The sequence below is a fragment of the Onychomys torridus genome, chromosome 6 (genome assembly GCF_903995425.1).
Source record: "Onychomys torridus chromosome 6, mOncTor1.1, whole genome shotgun sequence".
Taxonomy (NCBI): Eukaryota; Metazoa; Chordata; class Mammalia; order Rodentia; family Cricetidae; genus Onychomys; species Onychomys torridus.
Genome location: NC_050448.1, coordinates 108,475,982 through 108,502,044, shown reverse-complemented (window position 1 = coordinate 108,502,044; position 26,063 = coordinate 108,475,982). Strand labels below are relative to the sequence as shown.

The window sequence follows — 26,063 nt, the reverse complement described above, 5'->3', positions numbered from 1 at the left end:
AAGTCTGTGATTGCTATGGCACCTTGGGAGAAATGAGTACTAGGAAATGGGGTAGAGAGACAGGAAAAGGAAACACAGACCATGTGTGCTTTTCCATGAAAGGACTTGTTTTACAGAGGCAAAAACCTACCCCCAAGGCTAGCAAGGCCTGCATGAAGGCTGTATTTGAGAATTCTTGTTGGATTGTTAATACTATGATAAACTAACCATAGTGGTGAACATTTGTAATCCCAACTCTAGGGATGCTGATGCAGTAATAGTTTGAGGTCAACCATGTCTATATAGGAGGTTCAAGGTCAGTTGAGGTTACATGGTGAGATCCTTTCTAAAGAATTATCTTCCTAAAGCTACATAGAGAGATTATAGAGTACTTAATAACATTATTCTACAAGTCAGTTTAAGCCTTAATTTGTAATCTCATAATCATGGTTTTCCTCATGATTGCATTTGATGGATTTTTTTCAAAATGTAAACATAAATAAATTTAAATACATACTTAAATTATTAAAATTTATTAACTAAATCACTAGTTTGAATTTCATATATGGTATTAAGCAAGATGGTAGGTGTATTAAAGTGCCATTTTAGAACATATTTCTAATTAAAGACACTTGATTCCATGGGGCATTCATGAAACTCACCCACTACTTCATTTGATACAGTAATTTATTTGAAAGTATTTGTAATGTTTTATATTACCTAATATGTGCAAATTTTTATTGATTTACTTTCTCTCCTTCTTTTACAGGAATATATATATGCAAGAGTAAGTACTTCTTTTTTACAGATTTTTTTTAATTTTCAATTTTTAGCTTTATGTATTCTTTGAGAACGTCATACAATACATGTTGATCATATTCACCCTCTCCCCCAGATCATTGCAGCTCCATTTCCTCTTTCCACCCAATTTTGTGTCTTAATTTTCTACCCATCAAATGTAGTTTGTGCTGCACAAATTCTGAATGGTGTGTGGCTTTCCCTTGGAGCATGGTTGACTTACCGGAAGCAACATTTTTAAAGAATACCAACTCTTCCTTTCCAATACCTATCACTTGCCAATATCTCCTTGGCGAGGGGTGGGACTTCCTGTTTATCGCCCATCTCCATTCTGAGATTTAGTCTTGCTTGAGCTTGCACAGGGTTTGTACATGCTGTCACGGTTGATGCAAGTTCATGTGTACATCTGTCCTGCTGTGTCTGTACTGCTTATATTCTTTTTTTTTTTTATCTTAATGATGGAAGCAAAATATACTTAAAAACAAAGCTTCTGGAAAAACCATTTGTTCTTTCCTGTCTTGTATCATTCCTCAGTCTTGACCTTGGTTTTGTGCCTGGTCTTGTATTTCAGAGCTGGGTCTCTAAAAACATCCTTGTTGACAACAGTTTTATCTGAGGGGTTATCCACAGAGGATCATGTGATGATTATATACATAAAATTTCACAAATGACTTGATCTTTGATCTCTTGGTGATTTTCTTCTTGCCTATGGTAGCTGTCACTTTTGGGGGACACTGGTCAATTCCAGCCACCAAGGCGTGGCTGTAAGGGCGATCTGAGATGCCATATGAATGTTTTTCATGATAAGAGTTTTGCATCCAGAGTAGCATCTAGCCAAGATCAGAGCCACTTTGAACTTGCCCATTTTGGCAGCAAGCAGCTGCTACCCCAGCTCTTATATCCTTTATGCCTCCTTTTCTGCAATGAACCTCGAGCCTTGGGATAAAGAAAGTGATATAGGTGTTCCAGTCAATTTTGAGCATTCCCCAGTTTCATTCTCTGTCCCTCAACTAGTTGTGGGTCTCTGTTAACCACTGTGGTAGTTTGATTGAGATGTTCAACCCCATAGGGCATTTGCATACTCTGTCCCAGCCAATGGCTATATTTGGGGGAAGTTTAGAAGATGTTGCCTTGCTAGAGGAAATGTGTAATGGAGTGGCCAGGTTTTGAGAGTTAAAAGTCTCAAGCTAGTTTCTTCTAGTTTCTTCTCTCTGCTTCATGCTTGTGATTATTCAAGATGTATACTCTCAGTTTGCTATTCCAGCTGTGGTGCCTGCCACTTGCTGCCATACTTCCCAGCCATCATAGACTCTAAACCCTAGTATGATGGTGATGGGCTCTTAGCCCTTAACCCCAAATAAAATTTTCCTCTACAAGTTGACTTGGTGTGATGGTTTGAATAAGAATGTCCCCAATAGACTCATAGATTTAAATGCTTGGGCACCAGGGAGTGGCACTATTAGGAAGTGTGGCCTTGTTGGAGTAGCTGTGGACTTGTTTAAGGTAGTGTGTTACTGGGGATAGGCTTTAAGGTTAAAGAAAAAAAAAGCCCAAGCCAGGCCCAGTATCTTTTTCTATTCCTGCTGCCTCTGGATACAGTTCTAAAACTCTTGGTTCCTTCTCTAGCACCATGTCTGCCTGTGTGCTACCATGCTTCCTGATGTGATGATAAAGGACTAATCCTCTGAAACTGTAAACAAGCCTCAATCAAATGTTTTCCTTTATAAGAGTTGATATGGTTGTGGTGTTTCTTCACAACAATAAACTTTGACTAAGACAGAAGTTGGTACCAGGAGTGGGGTATTGATGTAATAGGCCTGACCTATTCTTGTGGGAGGAATGTGGACTTTGGATGAGGAAAGCAGTTGAAACTTTAATTTCAAACTTTAATTTTAATTAAATGGGATTTAATGGGGCATACTAGTAGGAGCATGGAAGACACTGGTACCGAGAGCAGTGTAGAATATCACAGCCTGGCTCAAAAAGCTTCAGAGGAGAATATTAGTAAGTGGCCTAGAAACCTTTCTTATGATATTTTTGCAAAGAATGTGGCTACTTTTGGCTCTCGTCCAACAGATCAGCCTGAGGCTAAATTGACGAGTTTGGGGGTTAATTGGTCTTGGCAAAGGAGATTTCAAGTCAGTCTAGTATTGACTGTCATGTGGTTATTAGTGTTCACTCTTATGCAGATCTATAATGAAAAGGAGCAAGCCGAGAAAGGAAAAACACAAAATGTACAGTTTGAGGAGAAATGGGGCACCAGGAAGTATATTGGAGCTAAGTCCAGTGCTCAAGAAGATAAAAAGTTTTTAAAAAGGCCTGATCTTAAATGGAATAAAGGGAGTAGTGACTTCAGGGCAAGACCCCACCCAGCTAAACTTCAATTTCTGAAAAGGAATTAAAGAAAAGCTTAGTCAGTGAAGGAAATAATCAACAAAAGAAAGCTGATGCACATGTAGTTGAACAAGAGGGCCATGCTCCAGCCCCAGTAAGCAATGGAACTCAGCAGCTTTCACCATGTAGGTCTGGCTTTAGAGTCAACAATATAAGAAAGGGAGTATGTAATCTTCCTTTGTGACTAAGAAAAGTCACTGAAGCCAGGCATGTGTCATGGGTGTTCCTGAGATGGCACACAGAGTCTATTGCATGAAACTGTGAAGGCGAACCCTGGATTGCCTTGGAGACCACAAGATGTTGCAGACACTGGAATTGTGGGATACCAGCTGAGGAAAGCTGAAGACTGGCTATGGAACCACTCCAAGAGAGAGAAATATATTACAGTCAACAAAGCTGAAAGGAGGTAGAGATCTGAAAAGCATTTTGATATCAGACTTAGAGGTGCAAAATTTGGAGTTTGCCCAGCTGATTTTAGGTCTTGGTTTGGTCCAGTGTTTCTCCATTATGCTCCCTTTCCTCCCTTTAGGAATGGTAATGTATTTCTTGTGTTGTTGTGTGGTGGAAGCATGTGATCTGCTTTTTTATTTTGATTTTACAGGGGCTTACAGTTAAGAGATTGCCTTGAGTCTCAGAAGAGACTTTGAACTCCAAACTTTTAAAAAGTGTTGAGACTGTTATAGACCATGAGGACTTTTGAGGTTGGACTGTATGTATTTTTGCATTATGATATGGCTATAAGCCCATGGGAGACAGGGAGTGGGATGTTGTTTTTTTTAAAAAAATAATGTCCCCCATAGGCTCATGTATTTGAATGCTTTGTCACCAGGGAGTGGCAGTACTAGGAGGTGTGGCCTTGTTGGAAGGAATGTGTCACTGTGGGTGGGCTGTGAAGTTTCAAAAGCCCAATCCAGGCCCAGTGGTTTCCTCTCTTCCTGCTGCCTGCCGATCCAGATGTAAAACTATCACATCCTCAAGCACCATGTCTACTTGTATGCCACCATGTTTCCTGCCATCCTGATAATGGACTAAACCTCTGAAACCAAAAACAAGCCCCAATTAAATGCTTTCCTTTACAAGAGTTGCCATGGTCTTGATGTCTCTTCACAGCGATAGAACTTTGACTAAGTCAATTGGTCATGGTATTTCATCACAGCAATGAAAAAACTGATTTTTATAATCACCATCCACTGCAAATAGAAGTTTCTCTGATGAGGGTTGAGATATATATAAATCGATGGGCATAAAGATAAGTCATTATGAATCAATTTAATACTGTATCCATTTAGCAGAATAATAGTAGGCTCTCCCTTAGGGTCTATAATCTATTTAGCAGATACATAAAAGACACAACAACTTCATCAGAAAACTCCTACAACTGATAAATACATCCAGCATGTAGCGATATATAAACTAACATACAAAAAATCAATATGATTCCTATTTGCAAATGACAGACACATGGACACAGTACCATTCCTGAGAGCCTCAAAAAAATAATAATGTCTTGGCATGACTCTAAGCAAGAAAGAGAAAGCCCAGTGCAATGAGAATTTTAAGATCTTGAGAAAAGGATTGAAAACGATAACAGAAAAAGGAAGTACCTCCTATGCTTATGGACCGGTAGGATTAGTATTGCCAAAATGACCATCCTACCAAAAGCAACCTACAGATTCAATGGAATCCTGATGAAAATTTCAACAGAGTTCTCCATAGAAATTTTAAAAAATCATAAATTTCATATAGAAAGGAAATCACCCCAGGATAGCCAAAACAATCCTGAACATAAAAAATACTGTGCGAAGTGAGACTCTGCCTCAATAAAAAAAAAAAAAAAATACTGTGGGAGGTATCACCATCTCAGATTCAAGTAATACTCTAGAACTATAGTAATTTTTAAATTTTAACTGCTTGTAAATATGTGAGGGTGGGTTGCTTACAGAGGACAGCAGAAGATGTTAGATCCCCTGGTACTATAGTTACAGCAGAGGTGAGCCCCTTGACCTGGGAGCTGGAAAGTGTCCTCTGTGACAACAGTGAGTCTCAGTGCTGAACCACCTCTCCAAGACTGGACTTACTTATGAAATACTAGCTGGTGTTTTGATGAACATCTAGATTTCATATTGATCAATTTAGGCTACTTAGAAGCAACACTTGCACTACTTTTTTAAAAATAGAAATAAAATACAAAAAAACATAGGAAAAGCTACTGGATATTTCTTAACAAATCAAAATGTTTGGTTTTTGTAATCAAGCACATTACTTGTAATAAATTAGTCTACGAGTGCAAATTCACTTACTACAGACATTATTGGTGCATGTGATTTCAAAAGTACTTTATTTCTAGTTTTTCAGAAATAATTTTATGTATTACATTGCTACATATACTTTACTAAACATATGGAAAATCCTAATATAATTTCAATTAAATTTCATATGCCAAGAAATCCCAGGAACGGCTCATCATTCCTATCATTGGGATTGCTGGTGTGCCAAGGAACAGGTCTTCTTCAGGTCATCTGTCCTAAAATAACAACCTTGGACTAATTCTGTAACAGTGGTGAAGGCTTCAATAATTAAAGTACAAGAAAAGCTTTTTCTATTTTATAGTAAAGTGTTGGTTGCCTTCATTGTGAAATCTTGTATGATTTCAGAGGGAAAACATCATATACATATACGGCTTAGAAACGAAATATTGCATAGTTTCATTAAATACAGAATAGTTGGCTCATAGGACAATATGGAAGTTATTTTATAAAACAACATGTAGACACACACTGGAATATATCCATTTTTCTAGAAGAAACATATTCCTTGTCTGTTTAGTACTAAAAGAATGATAATGGGCTGGAGAGATGGCTCAGCAGTTAAGAGCACTTGCAGCTCTTGCAGAGGATCCAGATTTGACTCCCTGCACCCACGTGATGGCTCAAAACCATACTTGACTCCAGTTCCAGGCGTTCGGTGCCCTTTTCTGACCTTCATGTGTACAAAGCTCTCAGGGCAGAGGGCAGAGGACAACTTTAGACAGTCTATTCTCTCCTTTTACCATGTGGGTTCCAGGAATCCTTAGGCTTGGCAGTAAGTGCCCTTGCCCACTTAGCCCTGATGAAGTTGATTATTGTTTTCAAAACATCAAATTGGCTACCACTTTATAAATCTTTTGTTTCAGAAGGAAAGGGGACTGAAGAGATAGCTCATAGTTAACATATTTGTCATGTAAGAATGAGGGGGGTTGGGGACTTAGCTCAGTGGTAGAGCACTTGCCTGGCAAGCACAAGGCTCCAGGTTCGATCCTCAGCTCCAAAAAAAAGAAAGGAAAAAAGAAAAAAAGAATGAGGAACTTAGTTTGGACTTCCAGCACCCACATAAAAGCTGGACATGTTGTAGTCAAGGGTTAAGAAGGCTCAGACAGGGAATCCCTGGAGATTACTGGCCTGCCTGTCTAGCCAAATTGGTAACCTTGGGGTTCAGTGAGACTCTGTCTCAAGAAACGGGATAGAGAATGATTGGGGAAGGACCTGATGTTGATCTCTACACACTACCACCACTGTGGCTGCCACTGTTACCACCACAACCACCAATGTTAGAATTTAGAGGTCACTGTTTATTTTCCATCTTCAACGTCTGTGGTACCTGTGTGTTTCTCTGAAGGATTTAAGAGTCTCCTTGTCCCCGGAAGATTGAATGAAGTTTTGTGGGTGGCTAAGTGTGACTGTTTCATCTCACATTCTGGGCAATGGGTGCTGCCAGCAGCTGGCTTTTCTTAAATCTCTGCATGATGATTTCCTCCTCCTGGTGTGTTCTGATGTTTTATCCTGGAAATTCTACCAATAGATGCTAACTCCTAGATTCCTGGTGTACTTAGTTGTTATTTCTGCTTTTATTCTGTTAATTTCCAAGCATTCTTAATTCTTCAGATGACCTCCCTTAGCTTTTTTTTGTTTTGTTTTGTTTTGTTTTAGACCTCTCAAATTAGACAGTTTCTGAAATAGTGTTTTCAACTGATCCTTCTCATTTTGATCCTCAGCCCTCTAGGCTCCCTACTCCCTTAGATACTAAGACACTGTTCATGGTAAATTTTCTGGAATGATTAAGTATTGCTTTTCCATAGTTAATGCCTCTCTACACTCATATACATGAGTTGTAATTCATTGTCCTCCTTTATTCTTCTAAAACTTAATAGTTTTGTATTTATTTTGAGTTCCATATTTTATGGCAAATGCTACTTGTTATGTAGCTCTCTACAGTTTTCTTTATCGTTGACTTAAAAGTTCCATAAGGAGATCAAAATTTAAAAGCTTTCTTTACAGTTATTATAAAATAAATACAAAATTTAGGATATTTGTGGTCATGAAATAGAAGAAATTCAAAAAATTATAGCCAGTCATTAAGTTATGATTTTTCTTCTATTCTCCCTCCACTTAAAACATACAGGCATATTTCACATGGAATATTCTTTCTGTTTTCCACCATACTTTTTACATTGTCTAAATATTTTTTCCTCCATTTTATTGGAAAATCTTTGTGGCAAAACTAGATAGTGCTAAAACAAAGCTAACTGTGTTTGATTAACCTGATAAGGCCCCCAGTAATCATGTGTGATGAGATAGTGTGGCTGTGTCTGGAAGTAAACACTTGTCAAGAAATGTGTGATACAAGAGGAAGCCGAAACAGCGTTATATGTTAATGACTGCATTCAGTTTCGGCACAGTATTGTGGATTCCCATGACACATTTGGTTCCTTACTATGGGGCAGCAGGTGACAACTGGCTGACAGGGGATATTATACATAGGACTCATCTGCCTCCACCATTATCAAAACTTAATCTCACTAGAGGGGATTAGATATGGCGGTGAACCTTGAGACACCAAGCGCCTGGAGTGCTGTTATCTTTCAACACATCCTCTATCTTTTCTTCCACAGTGTAGTCTGTCTGATGCAGATACCAGAACATTATTGATTGTCACTTGGGCAACTGAAAAAAAAAATGTCTGAAGACAAAAGTACCTGGGAAATATCTCATTTTGTCAGTCATTTCTCAGATTTGCATTTATGATGCTTTAAAGAAACAATAATCATTTCTAATTATCATTGGAATCGTAAAACAAAGGTACTGGAAATTCAGTGCTAAAGACTGAGAGAAGAAGAAGTAGGGATAACACTTGAACTCGATTACAGGCCCAGACTGGTGCATGACAGATCTAGGCATAGGAGGAAGGAGGACAACTCTCAGAAACAACTTCGCCATTTAATATGTCTATGCTTTGGGCTCTTTGTTTTCTGTTTGGGTTTTGTTGTTGTTGTTCTAGTTTTTAAAATGTACACATCTACATATATACAGGAATGACTCCAAATAAGTGATCTGTTAGCTTTTTTTCAAAGTATTTGATGACTTATTCTGGATAGTGTTTTCAGTAGTTTTTGAATGATTACATAAATTAATGTTTGGTGGTAATCAAAGAATAAACTCATGAGAAATTCTGACTATAGTCACTTAGATACCATTCCTGACGTATTCCCTGTCCCATTGGATTGTCTTCATAGGGTGTAAACTATTGTTAAGGGATAATCTCTGCTTTGATACATTAAAAAAAAAAATGCTGCCAGCTACTGACATCCCATCAATCAAAATGCTTTTAGTTGGGTTTTCAATATAATTGATGGTACTTCATCTACTTCATCCAGTTCTTCTGGAAACCAATGATGTTTCTTTCCTTCCGTCCCTGATCTCTCTGTCTGTCTGTCTGTCTCTCTCTCTCAATCCTTCTCTCTGTCACCCCCTCTGCTAGCCTTTATCTTTGTTTATTGCAAACCTTTAGCGTTTGTTCTTGTTTTCCTTTAAAAACATTTCCGTTTGTTGTAGTCTTTGTATCTGTTAGGCTAGTATAATTTTTTCAAGATATGAGTGGACTCCTTCCTAAGTCATGTATCTATCCATTTTGAAATGGGGGGGGAGTCTTTAAAAGCAAATAAAAGCACAAGACAGAAAGCCTGATGACTCAGTGATTTCTTGGTCCAAATATGTGCATTGATAAAATGTAATCTTGGTGGGTGATGCTGTGGTGACAGAAAACTTAGCCATAAATTGAAAAATTGGGAAATAAAATGATTACAGACAGTAATAAGGTAGATGATGAACACAAAATATGGAGATGAAATAGAGCTGGTGTGCGTGTGTGTGCGCGTGTGTGTGCGCGTGTGTGTGCGCGTGTGTGTGCGCGTGCATGCATGTGGGGTGGGTTGGGGGGTGGGGTGTGTGTGTGTGTGGGTGTGTGTGGGTGTGTATGGGTGTGTGGGTGTGTGTGGGTGTATGTGTGGGTGTGTGGGGGGGGTGTGGGGGTGTGTGTGTACATGACAATTAGCATCCCTTAGTTTCTCATTTGTCAAATGAAAACTTGAACTAAATGGTTTTTAAGATGCCTTTAGACCACTTTAAAAAAATTTTTAATTCATTTTTTCATATTACATGACTATTGTCTACCCTTATTAGTATTTTTTTAAGCATGAGTGTGAAAAATCCACCTGCTGGGACTTAAAAGGTGTCATTACTTTCTGTGTATCATTTTCTGTTCCCTAAATTGATTTTTAGAAGTTGCTGCTGGCTGAAAGGTCAGAGGCAGTGGTTTGGACGGTAACTTGATGGAGCTGGGGCTTGTTACTCCTGCACAACCCAGACCAGTGGGAAGGCTTCCACCCTGTCTCAGAGGCACACATAGAAGTGCCGTGTGTGTGCGTGTGTGCGTGTGTGGGGGGGAGTGTGTGTGTGTGTGCGTGTGTGTGTGTGTGTCCGCGCGTGTGTGCGTGCGTGAGTGCGTGTCTGTGTGTGTGTGCGTGTGTGTGTGTGCGTGTGTGTGTGTGTGTGCGTGTGTGTGTGCGTGCATGCGTGTCTGTGTGTGTGCGTGTGTGTGTGCGTGTGTGTGTGTGTGCGCGTGTGTGCGTGCGTGAGTGCGTGTCTGTGTGTGTGCGTGTGTGAGTGCGTGTGTGTGTGTGTGCGTGTGTGTGCGTGTGTGTGTGCGCGCGCGTGTGCGTGTGTGCGTGCGTGTGTGCGCGTGTGTGTGTGCGCGCGTGTGTGTGTGCGTGCGTGTCTGTGTGTGTGCGCGCGCGTGTGCTGGCTGTTGCTTTGTAGTAATGTAAAGAGCTGCTGATTTCACCTGGGAGAAACAGATGGAGAAGCCATCTTGTGAGTGGTGGTTAGGGAAGTATAGTAGTGATAATTTAACTGTTATTCCCTGCGTTATAAATTTCTTCTGGAGTCTGTGGTACGACCCCTAAATGAACAAATTTTCAGCTTGTTAGAAAAGAGAGGACAATGTTTAGCTTTGATAATGGTTTTCAGGTAAAATATTTGAACTTTTTCAATAATGAGTTTATTTTGCTCACTAGTAATAATAAAAATACAATGAGGGAATTTCATTTTTCTTGGTTGTCCTGGGGAAACCATATTCTGAAGCTAGTATTAAAGTCTGTTGCATACACTGATGTGTAAGTAAAGCTAAACACAGGCGCTGTTTGGCAGGTAGGTAGGTATACCTTATTTGTTTTCTTTTAGTTATTTCTTTTGGTTAGTGGGATCTTTTAGACTTGCTTCTTTTTGTCATTCTTTTAGCTCTTGTTTCTCTTTGGAAATTTTATACAGTTGAAAGGAGAAAAACTGTTTTAGAAGCAATCATTTTTTTAATCACAAAATGAAAAACCAAGTTAGTAAAAATAACATGGATATCAATGGTGTCTGTTGTAGAGGCAAACCAAACCTGCTGGACATGGGCTCTTTGATGATCAAACCTATTCAACGTGTGATGAAATACCCACTGCTACTGTGTGAACTTCTGAACTCAACCCCTCCCTCCCACCCAGACTACAGAGCACTGGAAGAAGCCTTCGCCGCTGTGAAGGACATTAATGTTAACATCAATGAGCTGAAAAGAAGGAAAGACCTGGGTAGGTGGAAGTATGGAAGGCTGACTGTTTCCCAGGATTGGAGTGTTCTGTTTGTGTGTGGCGATCACAGTGTCTGAATGGTTACACAGCAGTTGAAGTGAACATGATGATTTGAAATCTAGAGTCAGAGGACAAGAGCAGAGGGTGAGATTGCCTTAGTAGCTAAGTTCAGGAAAAGACCACTAAAAATATACAAAACTGGAAATTAAAAAACAAATCCATCATTACTCCCACTGTCGTCCAGGTTGTTCATGTAGATCTCATCCATTTCTCTGTCATTGGGTGATCCTTGGGTCTTTCCTAGGGTCCCGTTTTCTAGGTAGCCTCCCTGGAGTTGTGTAGCAGTCTAATCATCTTTGTTTTACATCTAGTATCCTCCTATGAGTGAGTACATACCGTGTTTGTCCTTCTGAGTCTGGGTTACCTCACTCAGGATGATTTTTTCTAGATCCATCCATTTGCCTGAAAACCTCATGATGTCATTGTTTTTCTCTGCTGAGTAGTATTCCATTGTGTATATGTACCATATTTTCTTTATCCATTCTTCAGTTGAAGGGCATCTAGGTTGTTTCCAGGTTCTGGCTATTACAAACAAAGCTGATACGAACATAGCTGAGCAAATGCCCTTGTGGTATGATTGAGCATTCCTTGGGTATATGCCCAAGAGTGCTACAGCTGGGTCATGGGGGAGATGGATTCCCAGTTTTCTAAGGAAGCACCATATTGATTTCCAAAGTGGCTGTACAAGCTTGCATTCCCACCAGCAGTGGAGGAGAGTACCCCTTGCTCCACATCCTCTCCAGCATAAGCTGTCTTCTGTGTTTTTGATCTTAGCCATTCTGACAGGTGTAAGGTGGTATCTCAGAGTCATTTTGATTTGCATTTCCTGGATAATTAGGGATGGAGAATTCTCTGTTTAGTTCTATAGCCCATTTCTTAATTGGACTGTTGGGCATTTTGATGTCTAATTTCGTGAGTTCTTTATATATTTTGGATATCAGCCCTCTGTCAGAGGTGGGGTTGGTGAAGACCTTTTCCCATTCTGTAGGCTGTCGCTTTGTCTTGTTGACCGTGTCCTTTGCTCTACAAAAGCTTCTCAGTTTCAACAGGTCCCATTGATTGATTGTTTCCCTCAGTGTCTGTGCTACTGGTGTTATATTTAGAAAGTGATCTCCAGTGCCAATGCGTTCAAGAGTACTTCCAACTTTCTCTACTATCAGGTTCAGAGTAGCTGGATAGGTGTCCAACAGTCAAGAAAGAGGAGGGTCTGCAAGAGCGTGAATTGTTGATTCCAAGATTGCAAAAGCACAGGGACAAATAGCCAAACGAATGGAAGCACATGAATTATGAACCAAAGGCTGTGGAGCCCCCAGCTGGATCAGGCCCTCTGGATAAGTGAGACCATTGAATAGCTTGATCTGTTTGGGAGGCATCCAGTCTGTGGGACCAGGATCTGTCCTTAGTGCATGAGCTGGCTGTTTGAAACCTTGGGCTTACACAGGGACACTTTGCTCTTGGGCTTACACAGGAACACTTTGCTCAGTCTGGAAGGAGGGGACTGGACCTGCCTGTACTGAATCCACCAGGTTTAAATGAATCCCCAGGGGTACCTTGATCCTGGAGGACATGGGAATGGAGGAGAGGGGCTGGGGGTAGGTGGGGGTGGGGGCGGGAGTGGGGAGGACAGGGGAACCCATGGCTGATGTATAAAATTTAAAACACATAATAATAAAGAAAAATTTTTAAAAATCCAGCAGGTGCACTCAAGTATTCACTCTTACCTGACTGCTGTGTTCTCAGTGGTATATTGTGGGCATACAGTCCTCCTGCCACCAAATGTCTGTAGAGAAAGGAGGAGATATGGCCCTGGATTTACAGCCCTGGAAGGCTAGTGCAGAAATGGGCCGACCAGGTCCAGATCCATGTGAAGGGCTCTATTTAATATATTTGACTCATTTGGTCCTGACACACAGGAATCAAGTTTGGGGCTAAGGAGTGGCAGGTTTATTTGTTTCTACAATTAACTAATGATTCTTAACTATTTTAAGCTAAGATATTACAATTAATGCCTAATGTTAAGTGTAGGTTTCAATATAGGAGTGCTAATTGGGTGGACCCCACGCATCCCAGGGATAATAGGCCTTCATCCTCCCAGTGGAATTAGTGATCACGAAGAGCTCTTATCCAAGTTTGTGTTTCCAGTGTGCAACCTCAACCCAACACTTAAATAATGACAGGGGTTTAGAAATAAATGGTGCAACGACTTCATTTTCTTTGATTGGTTTTGTTTTCAAATAAGTAAAAAGCAAAATATTTGTTTTAGCAAATTAAAACCATAAAGAACAGAAAAACAAAGCAATAGAGTAAAAGATACCACAAGCAAAATGAAAAGACTGCATGCATAAGATGACTGCCTAGAATGTATTATTGTTATTTCAGTAATAAGAATATTCTAATAAAAAGTCAATAAAAAAGAACAATTCACAGGAAGCTTTGCTAGTAACTGGAGGATTGAAAATTAAAATCCTCAATGATATGATATGCTCAATCTCTTGAGCCGGAGAATGTGTGCCACTTGCCAGTACTATTCAAAACATTACTATATTTGGTCTTAGACAAAAGGTGGGAAACTGGTCAAAACTTGTTTTAAAGAGTTACATAATAATCCAGTAATGGGTAATAAACTGTGTTATGCACTATGATACAATGAGAAGATTAAAAAGCAATGACACAAAATACTTGTAACCACTGGTTTAATCACAAAAATTTTTTTGAAAGGTGTTTTTATTTTCTTTTCTGAAACATGGTTTAATGTAGCACAGGCCAGCTTCAAACGCATTATGCAGCTGAGGCTGGCCTTGAATGGATCCTCTTGCCTCCACTTTTCAGTGCTTGGATTACAGGTGTGTGCAACTAAGCTTGGATCAGTCTTGAGTTTATATGTTCAATATAGTACCATTCATATAAAGCTTGAAACAGTAAATAGTACATCTTGTCTATCTCAACATGCACTGTTGGCTTAACCATCATCAACAGTGCCTATGACTTAACATCTTCCTACACCATTCCAATACTGAATGTATCTAACATTTGGAACAAGATGAGCGGTAACAGTTATTTCAAAGAAAGGAAAACTCAGAGCAATACTCACCTGGCCCCAAATCACAGAGCTTGTGAAAAGCCCACCTATTATTTGAGGCTGATGTGTGATAGGTTCAGTTGTCCTTTCATTACTTTGGACCTGATTTTCTATTCCGAGTCCCCCAGATAGTATGCACCAACAGAGTGGAGGTGCGTTCTTCTTTTCTAGTACAAGGAACTTTCTTTACTTCTCTCTCCGGTACTGAGGATAAAATCCAACTTCTTCCCCTGTTCGGATTTCTTTAGCATGAGAAGTAAACTAACTTGACCTTGAATAGCCTTGAGTAACCCTGTCCTTGAATAGCCAAGTTTCTGAAGGTCAATGAGTGGGGTACTTTGGACAGACAAGGCAATGGGGTAATGGAGTAATGGCTCCTGCGGAAGAGAGTTAAAATCCCCATAAATTCTACCCTCAATATAAATATTGGCCTTGAAAACTCTCGTGGAGTGCCCTCTGACTGCACATAATTGGATGTATCACTGCATTCTTCCTTTTCAGTTCTAAAATATAAGAAGAATGATGAGGATGAATCGCTCAAAGACAAACTATCTAAACTAAATATTCATTCAATTAGCAAGAAGTCAAAAAGAGTCACAAATCATCTAAAGATCCTGACCAGAGGAGAGTCACAGGTAATTTTTCTTCTTGGACCACCTACATTTCCTCAGGGATCATTATCACTGCCATTCTTGGGGGCCTTGGCTTTGCTCTTTCCATGAATATATCTAGAACACAGAATTAAGGTAGTGGCCCAAGCTCTTCCTTTGTGGGTGTCTGGAGGTTTGAACACTACCTCAGCTTCCACTGGAAGGCAGAAAGAGGAGACATATGATGACCCGACACAGGAGACCCACACTCAACTGCTCACCATCTCTCTCTCCAAGGCCTCTTCTTCCTCCATTTCAGTTTTATTTCTGCTTTAAATCTTTTTCTGTCCCTCTGGGATTCTCTTTATTTCATCTAAAAAACAAAGAAGTGTTTAGATGCATAACCTGGTGTGATGGTTTGGGTGTTCTTAACCCCTTCTCTTCCTAGAGACTCCCTAGACACACACTCTATTACTGGGTGACTGGTCCTTAGTGATCTTACTCAGCTGTTTAACATAGTTTGCATTTTAATCCCAACCTCATAAATACCAAGATTTTTCAAAGACTTCTAAATTTTAATCTGCTTAAGGAGAATCACACCAGATAATTTCAAGACAGGTCCTAGAATTCCACCTATCTCAAGGGTACAACCTAGAACCCTCTATTATACAGACATCCCAGGAGTTTTGAGGTTAATGAACCTGAAGTAAGTGATCAGTAGAACATATCTTGAGAATGAAAGAAAGTTCATGGCCTGGTAATGTAATGGCTTCTCACTGAAATTAAGGAGGACAGTGCTATACTGTCGTCTTTTCTTCTCAGTTTCTCCTTGGCTGCAGCGGCTTTACCACTTGTGGGGTACATAGTTGATTCTACCATTGTATTTATTTCTTTACAATTTTCTAGAGATTCACCAGGTCCATCACAAAAAGAGGCTTGATATGCAGCTATAATGTGAGAAGTCTGGGAAATTAATAGTGCATGGTGACTGGTCAGGAAATGGATAATTGGGACATTTCAACTAAAGACAACAGTAATAAAATCAAATTGCAAATGAGCTTAAGGAGCCAGTAGCCCCCTGTAGGCATTTATAAACCTGTGCAGAAATTCTCTTCCATGCTTTGCGATTTTGCTTCTTACTCAAGACAGTTCTGCTGAATAGAGTAGGCAGCTTCTAATCTGAGGCAGACTTTTGTGGGGACCATTTTATTCTTTCGCATATTTATCATCAGCTTTTTATTTTTTAACTCCGAACTAAAAGTGAGTTGTAGCTAAAATAGCCTGAAGGGATATTAATTAGATTTTTCCTCTTAATCTTCATAGAGGATGTCTTGTCAGCAATGAAGCATTTCACCGTTAATCAGAAAATCAGCTGCATAGGCTGGACTGGAGAAGAGATAAATCTCAAATCAATCAATTTTGCACTTGTCAGCAGCTCAGGTGAAATATTGGTAGAGTTAGGGTGCAAAGCTATTACCCAGGAGGAAGATTCTATTCAATCCATCATATATATATTGAACTTTCGTGTACCCAGCACTGTGTGAGAGATTGGGAATACAAAGATGAACAGGTATAGATCCAGAATTTGGGCTGCCTTGTTTTTAATCCCAATCATATCTATAAATATATTTCTCTAACTTGCTACTTTAGGGTAAAGACTGTGTATCTGTCATAAAGAGATTCTTAAGCATAGTACAGTGTAACACAGGACTGCATAGCATAACATAGCAACTAAACCACGGCATAGCAAATACAGCATAGGCTACCAGTCAAGTGATCACTTATTCCATCTCTAATAATAATCCTGAGATGTGAGCAGATGGGATCTGCTTCATGAAATCTTCCAGGAACCCAGCTTGCCAAATTTTGTACAGTGTTTCCCTAAACATATTGTCTTCAGCTGTTAATTGAAACTAGGTCATTATTGTGTCTCTATTCAAGTCCCATAGACAGTGTCACAAGGCCAGAACTTAGAAATGAAACACAACACTTCCTTCACACTCTATTTGTTCAAATCCAGTTACATGAGAAGAGCTAGCTGCAAAGGAGTCTGGGAAACAGGGTCCCTGGTAGGGCAGCCATATCTCTAACTTAACCTAGTACTGCCAGCTCTGTCACTGGAAGGACAACAGGAGAATATGAACATCCCCAAAGCATCTGTTTCTGTCTCTAAAATGGGATTAATCATAATGCTTGCCCCATAGAGTTGTGTAAGAATTAAAATGATAAAGTCCATGAAAGGTTTTGACATAGTGTCTGAATATAATTAATGCTTAATAACTGTTAGCTGTTGTTGTATTAAGACAAACTTTTTAATCTTAAGTATTTAGACTGTATTAGTGGAGAAAATTGCTTAAAAATAACTAAGGTTGTAAGAGCACATAGGAGGAAGAAATTAATTTTCTTCAATGTGAAAAACAGTAATGAAAGTAGGATTCATGGAAGGGGCAGCTCTTGAGTCTAATCCCTAAAAATAAGCATAATCCTAAGGCAGAAAAAAGCAACAGCACATTCATCAAAATAGCATGGAAAGGTTTAGTGATGGGGAGGCAGGCTGGGGCAACATTTCTCACTGTGTAATCCTTAGTGCCTACTGCAAAGTCATCTGGGTCCTAGCTAGCTACACAGACTAAAATGTCAGGAGGTGGGATCTTTGGAAACTCCATTTACAAAAATCTGTCCAAACATATTGGTATATGTACACATAGAGTTGGAACAAAGACATAAGGCCAAGGATACTGGTAATGAGTTCTGCTGCCTATTTAATTAATGCTTTTCCACACAAATAAAACCAAGGGATTGAAAAATAAATAAAAGATTGTGTGTGTGTGTGTGTGTAATTATAGTTGGGTTTTTTTTTTTTGAGCTGAGGACCGAACCCAGGGCCTTGTGCTTGCTAAGCAAGCGCTCTACCACTGAGCTAAATCCCCAACCCTATAATTATAGTTTTATATGTAATCATACTATGTGAAATTAAAAAGCACATTGACCAAGAAGAGCACATTCATCACCAAGTACAGAAATGAACTACATACACTCTGTTCCACAAAACATTCATGTGCCTGTTCCCAACAGCTTCACCACCACAGGACTGGCTCCAGTAGATATTTTGGTTGCAATAAGGTTCACCATCAATAGGATTGTGTGTATCTCTAAAAATTACTAAAAGTGTATAAAAACACAACGCATTCATGTAATTCTAATAGATATTACACGTAAGATGGTAAACACAACTAAGCACGTGTGACACCCATCTCAGCTCTGCAGATGTGCTCCAGCAGAAGAACTAAGATTATATGTCGTCTTTCATGTTTGAGGGGATATTACATTACCACCTTCCTTTAATGACAGGCCTAAGAATCCTGTCTAAATCAGCCTTGTGAGAGAAACTAGAACGATTTCTATAAGCAAAACAATAGGAAGTGTAATTTGAGAACACAATATATGCTACTACAAACCACGGGGGGGGGGGGGGGGGCTCTGGAGAGATGGCTCCATGGTTAAGAGCACTTGCTGCTCTTGAAGGGATCCCAAATTTTGTTCCCATCACCCACATTGGATGACTGACAACCTCCTGTAACTTCAGCTTCAGAGGGGATCTGACACCTCTGTGCTCTGTGGGCACCTGAACACATGTGTACATAGTGCCCCCTATACATATAATAAAGAAAGAAATCTTTATTAAAAAAAAAAACCATAGAGGGAGTTAGGGACATGGCTCTGTGGGTAAGAGCACTTGTGCAGACATGCGGTCATGAGTTTGAATCCCCAGCACCCATGTAAAAAGCCATGAATGGCTACCTGCTCCTGTAAGTGAAGCACTGTGAGAGGTGGAGACAGTAAGATCACTGGAGCTTGCCATCTGCCAGCTCCAGGTTCAGGGAGAGAGTCTGTCTCAAAGGAGAAAGGCAAAGGGTGACAGAGTAGGACACCTGATGTCCTCCTCTGAGGGCATGGGTATGTGACCTGTCCCTAACACATGGGCGCACGTGCACACACACACACACACACACACACACACACACACACACACACAGACAGAGACAGAGACAGAGACAGAAAAAAATACCAGGAAGTTTTACAGTCCTATGGCTGCTGTAACATGGGTGAGATGGTACAAAATAAACAGCAAATCCAACTTCATGATGTGACTTGTAACACTGGCTGAACATTAGTGTGTGTTGTGTGCAGATCCAGAAAGTTCTGTTATGAAAGGTGGCATATCACAGAGTATTTTCATACAGCAAAGGATATTTTTGGCATGTGCTGGGGTCAATGTGGTGTGTACCATCTTTAATTTTTTTTTATTGACTTTGTACCACTTTAAAAAATACTAGATGTGTTTGGGTCATGAAACTGAGTAATTTCTCATGTGTTTTAGGTCAAAGACAACACCTTTAACAGGGAAGAAAAGCTTTTTAGATCACTAGAAAAGACTCTGAGGTTTTGTATGAAGAACATTTCATCCTGCCTTCAGCACATAGAGGTAGGTGAGAGCCAAATGCTTCTGCAAGAGTACACCAGTCCCCACAGGGATCATGAGGAAATGGGACTCTTCTTTTGCATGGTGATACTAAACTGCATCAAACTTGGGAGGCTGCAAAGTTCTGATAAGGCAAGCCATATAAAGGCTTGGTCTGTGCCCGCTTCCTGCCCAGCCTGCCCCAATCCAAATCACTGTACTGTTGGACTTTTGCTCAGATGTATATAACATGGACTCCATCCTGTCTTCTTTATAATAAAGATGAGTTTGTGAGCACTGGATTGTATGTGAGGCAGACACTGTGTTTGTCTGATTTTACCAGTATAATTCTTTGTAGATCTTAAAATTGGGATAAAAAATTCCATACAAAGGAAAATAAATTGAACAACACAAACTAAGGTAAGGAAATGCTGTTGTGCAGTTAGAGCAGGACACAAAGACACCCCGCAAATTTCTAGCTTCTTGGAAGGTTGTCCCGACCTACTTGAGTATCTCTGCTTTTAAAAATCTGAGGTGGAATGCTGCACAATTACACTCATTGGAAAGGCTGACCAAGGGTTTCTTGTAATGGATCTTACCGAGGACACAGTGTCCTTGAAAACAACTTGACAACAGCTATGACCTGAAGGATAGGAAATTAGCAGCTACATGTAATTAAGTTAATAAGCAGACCCTTCCTTCCCCCAGAAGTTTCTCTCCTGGATATGTTTTTGGAGGTAAGTGCTTGCACAGTTAGATAAAAATATCCTACCAGCAGAGCCTTAACATGACCAACACTGCTTTGGAGACAAGATTCCATATTCTGGAGGGGTGCACACCTTCCATCCTTACAGTCTGACCCAGAGTCTGTTTCACGTTAGCAAATCTGTGTGAAACAAGCCCCCTCACAACACAGTCGCAGTGGGACACAGCAGCGGGTTATGGCAGCCCTTCAGGTCTTGTTCCAGGAGTGAGCGCCTCTAGGGAGCATTCACTGGTATTTTCACTGAATCCACAAAAGATGTGGGCACCTTTTTTCCTAAAAGATAACATTAACTTTACCAAGAAAAGCAGCCAATTAAATCAGAGGGGAGTGCTTTTTTGAAATAAGGAGTCTGAGGAACTGAAGGCGAAGGAATGGCTGAGGGAACTTAAGATGGATTCCTTCCTGCTCACAGAGCCAGAAGCTGTCAGAAACGAGGGCGTGGGGGCAGGGAGGAGGCCAACAGACTGCTGCAGGCCGTCCCACGGTGTGGAGCATCTATGGTATTTTATAGTTCGTTTTCTATCTCTCAGGGAAATTTAGTATTGTGATGATGGAGTTCACACTGGGGAGACGTTCACTGTGCTGATCTCATTCATAACGTGCCCTTTTTATAACTCTGCGTTCCAGCAGGCCATGCCCTTCACTCTGCAGAGTGTAGCAGAGCTCCGTGAGATTTCCTACAAGGATGGAGAGATGACCTGCGGTGAACTCCATAGTCATGCTTCAAATCCCTGTCAAGACTTTGTAAGTTACACACACAGATAAATACAAATTAAACAGCAGGTTTTAAAAGCGCCGTTCCCCCTTCCCCCCACTATATAACTATAACTATATATAACTGCACCTATCCTGTAGTTAGGTATAAAATATGCACTAAATCAAATTCTAATGTCAAAATTAGGCTTTTTGAGACAGGAGTTTTTAAATAATTAACTATGTTTAGAGTGGGTTAGTAAGGATTGTACTATAATGGTAATTTAATATAACCTCTTGTTTCTGGGGTAGTCAGTGTCTGATGAAACAGATACTTAAACAATATTCAGTTTAAGTCTGCATATGAGATATTAAGAATATATTAATTTGTAAAGCTGTGAATTTTTGTTGATTTTTGTTTTGTTTTGTTTGTTTGTTTTGTTTTTGAGATAGGGTTTCTCTGTGTAACAACCCTGGCTGTCCTGGAACTCCCTCTGGAGACCAGGCTGACCTTGAACTCACAGAGATCCGCCAGTCTCTGCCTCCTGAGTGCTGAGAGTAAAGACGTGCACCACCATCACCCAGCAAGCTGTGAATTTCTTAAAAGGGTCCATGGAAATGTCTTGAGTCCTTACTGAAGGAGAACAGATTCTCTGTGTCTGTGATGTTTAGCACAATGTGCACTGGACAGACAGCAAAGCCTTCCCATGGAGAAAAGACACACTTAGCTGTCAGATTTTCTTCCTGCCCATGGTAGATTCTTTGCTTCCTTTCTAGTTCTTGGAACTGAACTTAGAAACCCACACATGCTAGGCAAGCACTTTGCCAGCCCCCCCAGCCCTCCACAGAGACTGGTTTTGTTGTTTTGTTTTGTTTTGTTTTGTTTTGTTTTGTTCTTTGTTTTTCTGAGACTAGGTAACAGTCCTAGCTATCCTGGAACTCACTTTGCAGACCAGGCTGGCATCGAACTCACTGAGATCCACCTGCCTCAGCCTCCTGAGTGCTGGAATTAACGGCGTGTGCTATCAATTCCCAGCCAGACTATTTGTTTTTAAGAGTTCTTTAAAATATATTTTGGGGAGCATTAAAACATTCTTGACTAATAAAATGTTTGGTTGGTAAGCTTTTCTGGGTGGTACTAATTCTAGTTTAGTGTCTTATGTTATTATTTCATAGCAGTATTTAATATATTTTGGAGAAAGCATAATAGGCTATATTTCTGAGTTAGCTGTGTTGGTATTAGCTCCAAATTGTCTTCTCCAATTTGTGTTGGAGGATTCTAGCAGTCCTGACCCATGAGACTCAAAGTTTCAGCAACCTCCACCTCAAAATAATCTTAAACCAATGAGCTCCCAAATGTTTCCAAACCTTAAGAGGTGACACAGCTCACATCCCCCTACAAAACTACTCTGAATAAGCTGTTTGGGGCATTATAAAATGAAAATTTGGGATTATGTCCTTTTGATAAAGAAGATCTGTACTTGCTGTGCAGACCAGGCTGGCCTTGAACTCAACAGAGAACAGCCTTCTTTTTTTTGCCCAAGTACTGGGTTTAAAGGTGAGTGCCAAAATTCTCAAGGACATACCCAGAAATCTATCTCCTGGGCAATTCTAAATTCTGTCAAGATGACAATCAAAATTACCATTACCATGCATAAAAAATTTTTTTAAATTAATGTAATATTTTAAAGGGTCTGGTGGGTGCCTCAGTTGGTAAAGATGCTTGCTGTGAAGCCTGATGCCTGGTTTGATCCTAAAGGATCCACATGGTGGAAAGAATCAACTCCTACAAGTTGTCTTCAGACCCCAATGTGCACTCTGTGACAAGAATGTCCTCTGACAGGAACACAAAATCAATAAAAATTTAAATGTAAGAAGATTAAATATCACGATATTCAAAATAAAGTGATAGGTCCATGTTGTTTGTTTGTGCCCTTTTGGGGGGCCCAACACCCAGCTCCCAAATAAATCACACACAGAGGCTTATTCTTAATTATAAATACCCTACCTTAGCTTGGCTTGTTTCCTGCCAGCTTTTTTTTTTTTTTTTTTACCTTTTTAGAGCTTTATTGGGAGAATGGGAGAGAGAGAGACAGAGACAGAGACAGAGAGAGAGACAGACAGAGAGAGAGACAGACAGAGAGAGAGAGAGAGAGAGAGAGAGAGAGAGAGAGAGAGAGAGAGAGAGAGAGAGAGAGAGAGAGACCGCACGGAGGGAAGAGGATTGCCAGATTTTCTTAAGTTATCCTTTCTACTTTTTGCCTCTGGGCTTTTCCTATTCTCTTACTTCTGTAAATTGTACTCTTACTCTGTGGCTTGCTGTGTAGCTGGGTAGCTGACCCATGGAGTCCTCCTTCCCTAGCTACTCCTTTTCTCCTCCCACATTTCTCCTCTTATATATTCTCTCTGCCTGCCAGCCCCACCTGTCCTTTCTCCTGCCCCGCTATTGGCCACTCAGTTCTTTATTAGACCATCAGGGGTTTTAGACAGGCACAGTAACACAGTTTCACAGAGTTTAACAAATGCAACATAAATAAAAGTAACACACCTAAAATAATATTCCCCAACAGATACATAAGCTACTCAGAAATAGACGGATGGATGTGTAGGAAGACCAATAGACAAAAGTTTTACACTTATGGGGCTTAACTGGACAACATGATTATGTCTTGTGGGAGTTTTTTCAGGGTTCAATTATAGGGAGGACATTTTAGAAAAGCCATTAAGGATTTGCTAAATTTAAATTCACTAAGCTGATAAATATTTATCAAAATGGTCTGAAGGCATGCTCCATAGCTTCTCCCTTAGCCAGCATGCTCCATAGTTTGACAGAAAGAAGGAAGAAATTGTCCTGTCTACCTTAATAAAATAATATTAGATTATATGTTTATATTGCTATTATTAAATATTATATTAACATTATTAATATTAATAATATTAGATTGCCAAGTTAAAAGAATCACCAGAAAGCATAATATAAAAGTGGCATTTTATTGGGTAACATACTTAACTCTTTGAAACTGAAATATTAACTCAAAAATTTACCCCAAGGCAGAGAAGTTATTCCTATCCAGCCATAAATGATACTTTTCTACAAATATTGTGTAGCACAAAATTTTTAAATACAGCCTGCTTATCTGCTCCAACTACTGTCCCTTGGCAAATAAAGTTCATATCTATGGGGCACTGGACATACATTACAATTATAGTATAATCTTCAAATTAGTAACCTGTGGCTCCCAGGCAAGTAATAAAAAGAGTGACTTATCCCAGATACAGTAAATGTGTTTGTTGCCTAGTCCAGGGGCTCATTAAATGGTGGACTGGTATCTATTGATTATTCCATAAACTGCAAATCAAATCTAATTTGTGTTGGCTATCACCGGTGCCACAAACATATGAGATTCCCTCTTTTAAATTTCCAATGAGTTCAGACAAAGTTAGCAGAAACCATTTACATTAATAAATACAGGCTGTTGCTCAGATTTCCTGGAATATCTTTGAGGTTACAAATGATAAAACTACTTCCAGATTCCTATAACACATGTGATAAGGTGCGAGGCAGGGCAATCATCAGACACAGGATAAAGGTGCATTTTGGAACCCAAGGGAAAGACACAGAAGAGAAGACATTAAATCTAGGATTCTTGAGTACCGACATGGGGTTGGGCACTAATGCAAAGTTTTTCTTTACTATTTCAGAGCTGAAAATGTAGTAGTTTCAGATACCCAGTCAGCAGCCCTTGATCCTTTGGTGTATTTAAATGCTTAGATCTGGTCATTTCTGTCACTGGCTTAAGATATACATTTAAAGAACCAATGCTTGCATGGGGAATACAATTCACCCAAAAATAAGCCTCGTGGTTAAAAAACAGATTTGAAACCAATACAGGGGATATAATAGAGTCTCTCCTTAAAATGCTTGTGCACATTTTGCTGATGGCAAGAGGCAAAGGTGGTGAGTTGGTCAACCCTGCCACACACTGACATCCCTCACCACAACCTCGATGCCGTATAATAATAGCTCAGCTTGGCTCTGGGGTTAGAAGGGAGCAAGAAGGAGGATCCTGAAGGAGGTGACCACAGCACAGCTGTAGACCGAAGAGTCTGGGTGAGCAGGCTTTCTCTTCTCGCTCATCTTCAGGCTCAATATCGATGCTTTAAGCCTAAATAAACAAGCTTAGGGAGCCCCCCTAAATGTGAGATCCTCTTCTTAAATGACTGGGTATTACCCTGTTCCCTTTGAGCTTCAGAAGAGAGGAGGTAGGCCTGCTAAAAGCTGCACTGATCACGGGGTGAGCCATCCTTCTCTCAGTAGTGGGACTCTATTTTTCTCTTGCAGGTAGCTCGCTCTCAGAGACTCATCCTGACCCCACTGTCAGCCTTGCTGTCCTTATTCCCAGGGCCCCAAAAGCTCATCCAAAAACGCTATGACAAACTACTGGACTATAATAGCTCCCTGCCACGGTCAGCAGCCGATGAATCAGACTTGGCCAAACGGGAATATGAGGCCCTCAATGCCCAGCTTGTGGAAGAGCTCCAGGTATTCAACCAGGCTGCTAGGAAGATCCTGCTCAACTGCCTGTGCAGTTTTATCACCCTCCTCCGGGACTTGATGCTGGTGGCTCTGCAGGCTTATTCCACAGTCAAGCCGGTGAGCACAGCACTACTCCTTGGCCACCTCAACCTCAGTCTTCAGAGTGTGCATGCGTGCGTGCGTGGCCCTTGCATGGTGTTATTTAAGTATAAAGCCAGTCAGATGTCCTTCTGCATTTTGAATCATATAGTTTTAAAGATTATATCTGCCTGTGTGTTGCAATGTCCCACCATGATGATAATGGACTGAACCTCTGAACTGTAAGCCAGCCCCAATTAAATGTTTTCCTTTATAAGAGTTGCCATAATCGTGGTGTCTCTTCACAGCAGTAGAAAGTCTAACTAAAACAAAAGCTAGCCATCATGAAGAGTTTCCTGATCAGTTCACGATTTATTTTTTTGTGTCCTGCAACAAAAGTACCTATCTTCAGCAATGCAGCCTGAATATCTGCCTGTGGAGGGCAGCAGAGAGCAATGACAATAGCCAGTATTGTTTTGGGTTCCTCTGGGGTCTCTTGGCCCAAAACCTGAAAGGGGGGAGTCCATGATCAGCACTGAGGTTTTTATTTAGTGATTCATGTCTTTTGGGAGCAGTATCATTCACTGATGTGGGAGATTATTTGGTTTAAACTCATTTTTAACAAATTTTATTTTGATAAGGTTTCTTCATATATCCTTTGTTTCGGTTGATCTACCCCTTACCC

General features: G+C 40.2%; 1 protein-coding gene across 1 annotated transcript in view; it reads left to right on the top strand.

The window, feature by feature from the left end:
• The window catches only part of Arhgef38 (Rho guanine nucleotide exchange factor 38), a 113,198-nt gene that overhangs the window by 74,711 nt on the left and 12,424 nt on the right, over positions 1 to 26,063 (top strand). The window contains exons 5-10 of the mRNA XM_036191547.1: positions 749 to 766; positions 10,914 to 11,113; positions 14,754 to 14,887; positions 19,224 to 19,328; positions 20,698 to 20,814; positions 25,106 to 25,417. Of these exons, the coding sequence (XP_036047440.1) occupies positions 749 to 766; positions 10,914 to 11,113; positions 14,754 to 14,887; positions 19,224 to 19,328; positions 20,698 to 20,814; positions 25,106 to 25,417 (886 nt within the window). The remainder of the gene's footprint in view (positions 1 to 748; positions 767 to 10,913; positions 11,114 to 14,753; positions 14,888 to 19,223; positions 19,329 to 20,697; positions 20,815 to 25,105; positions 25,418 to 26,063) is intronic.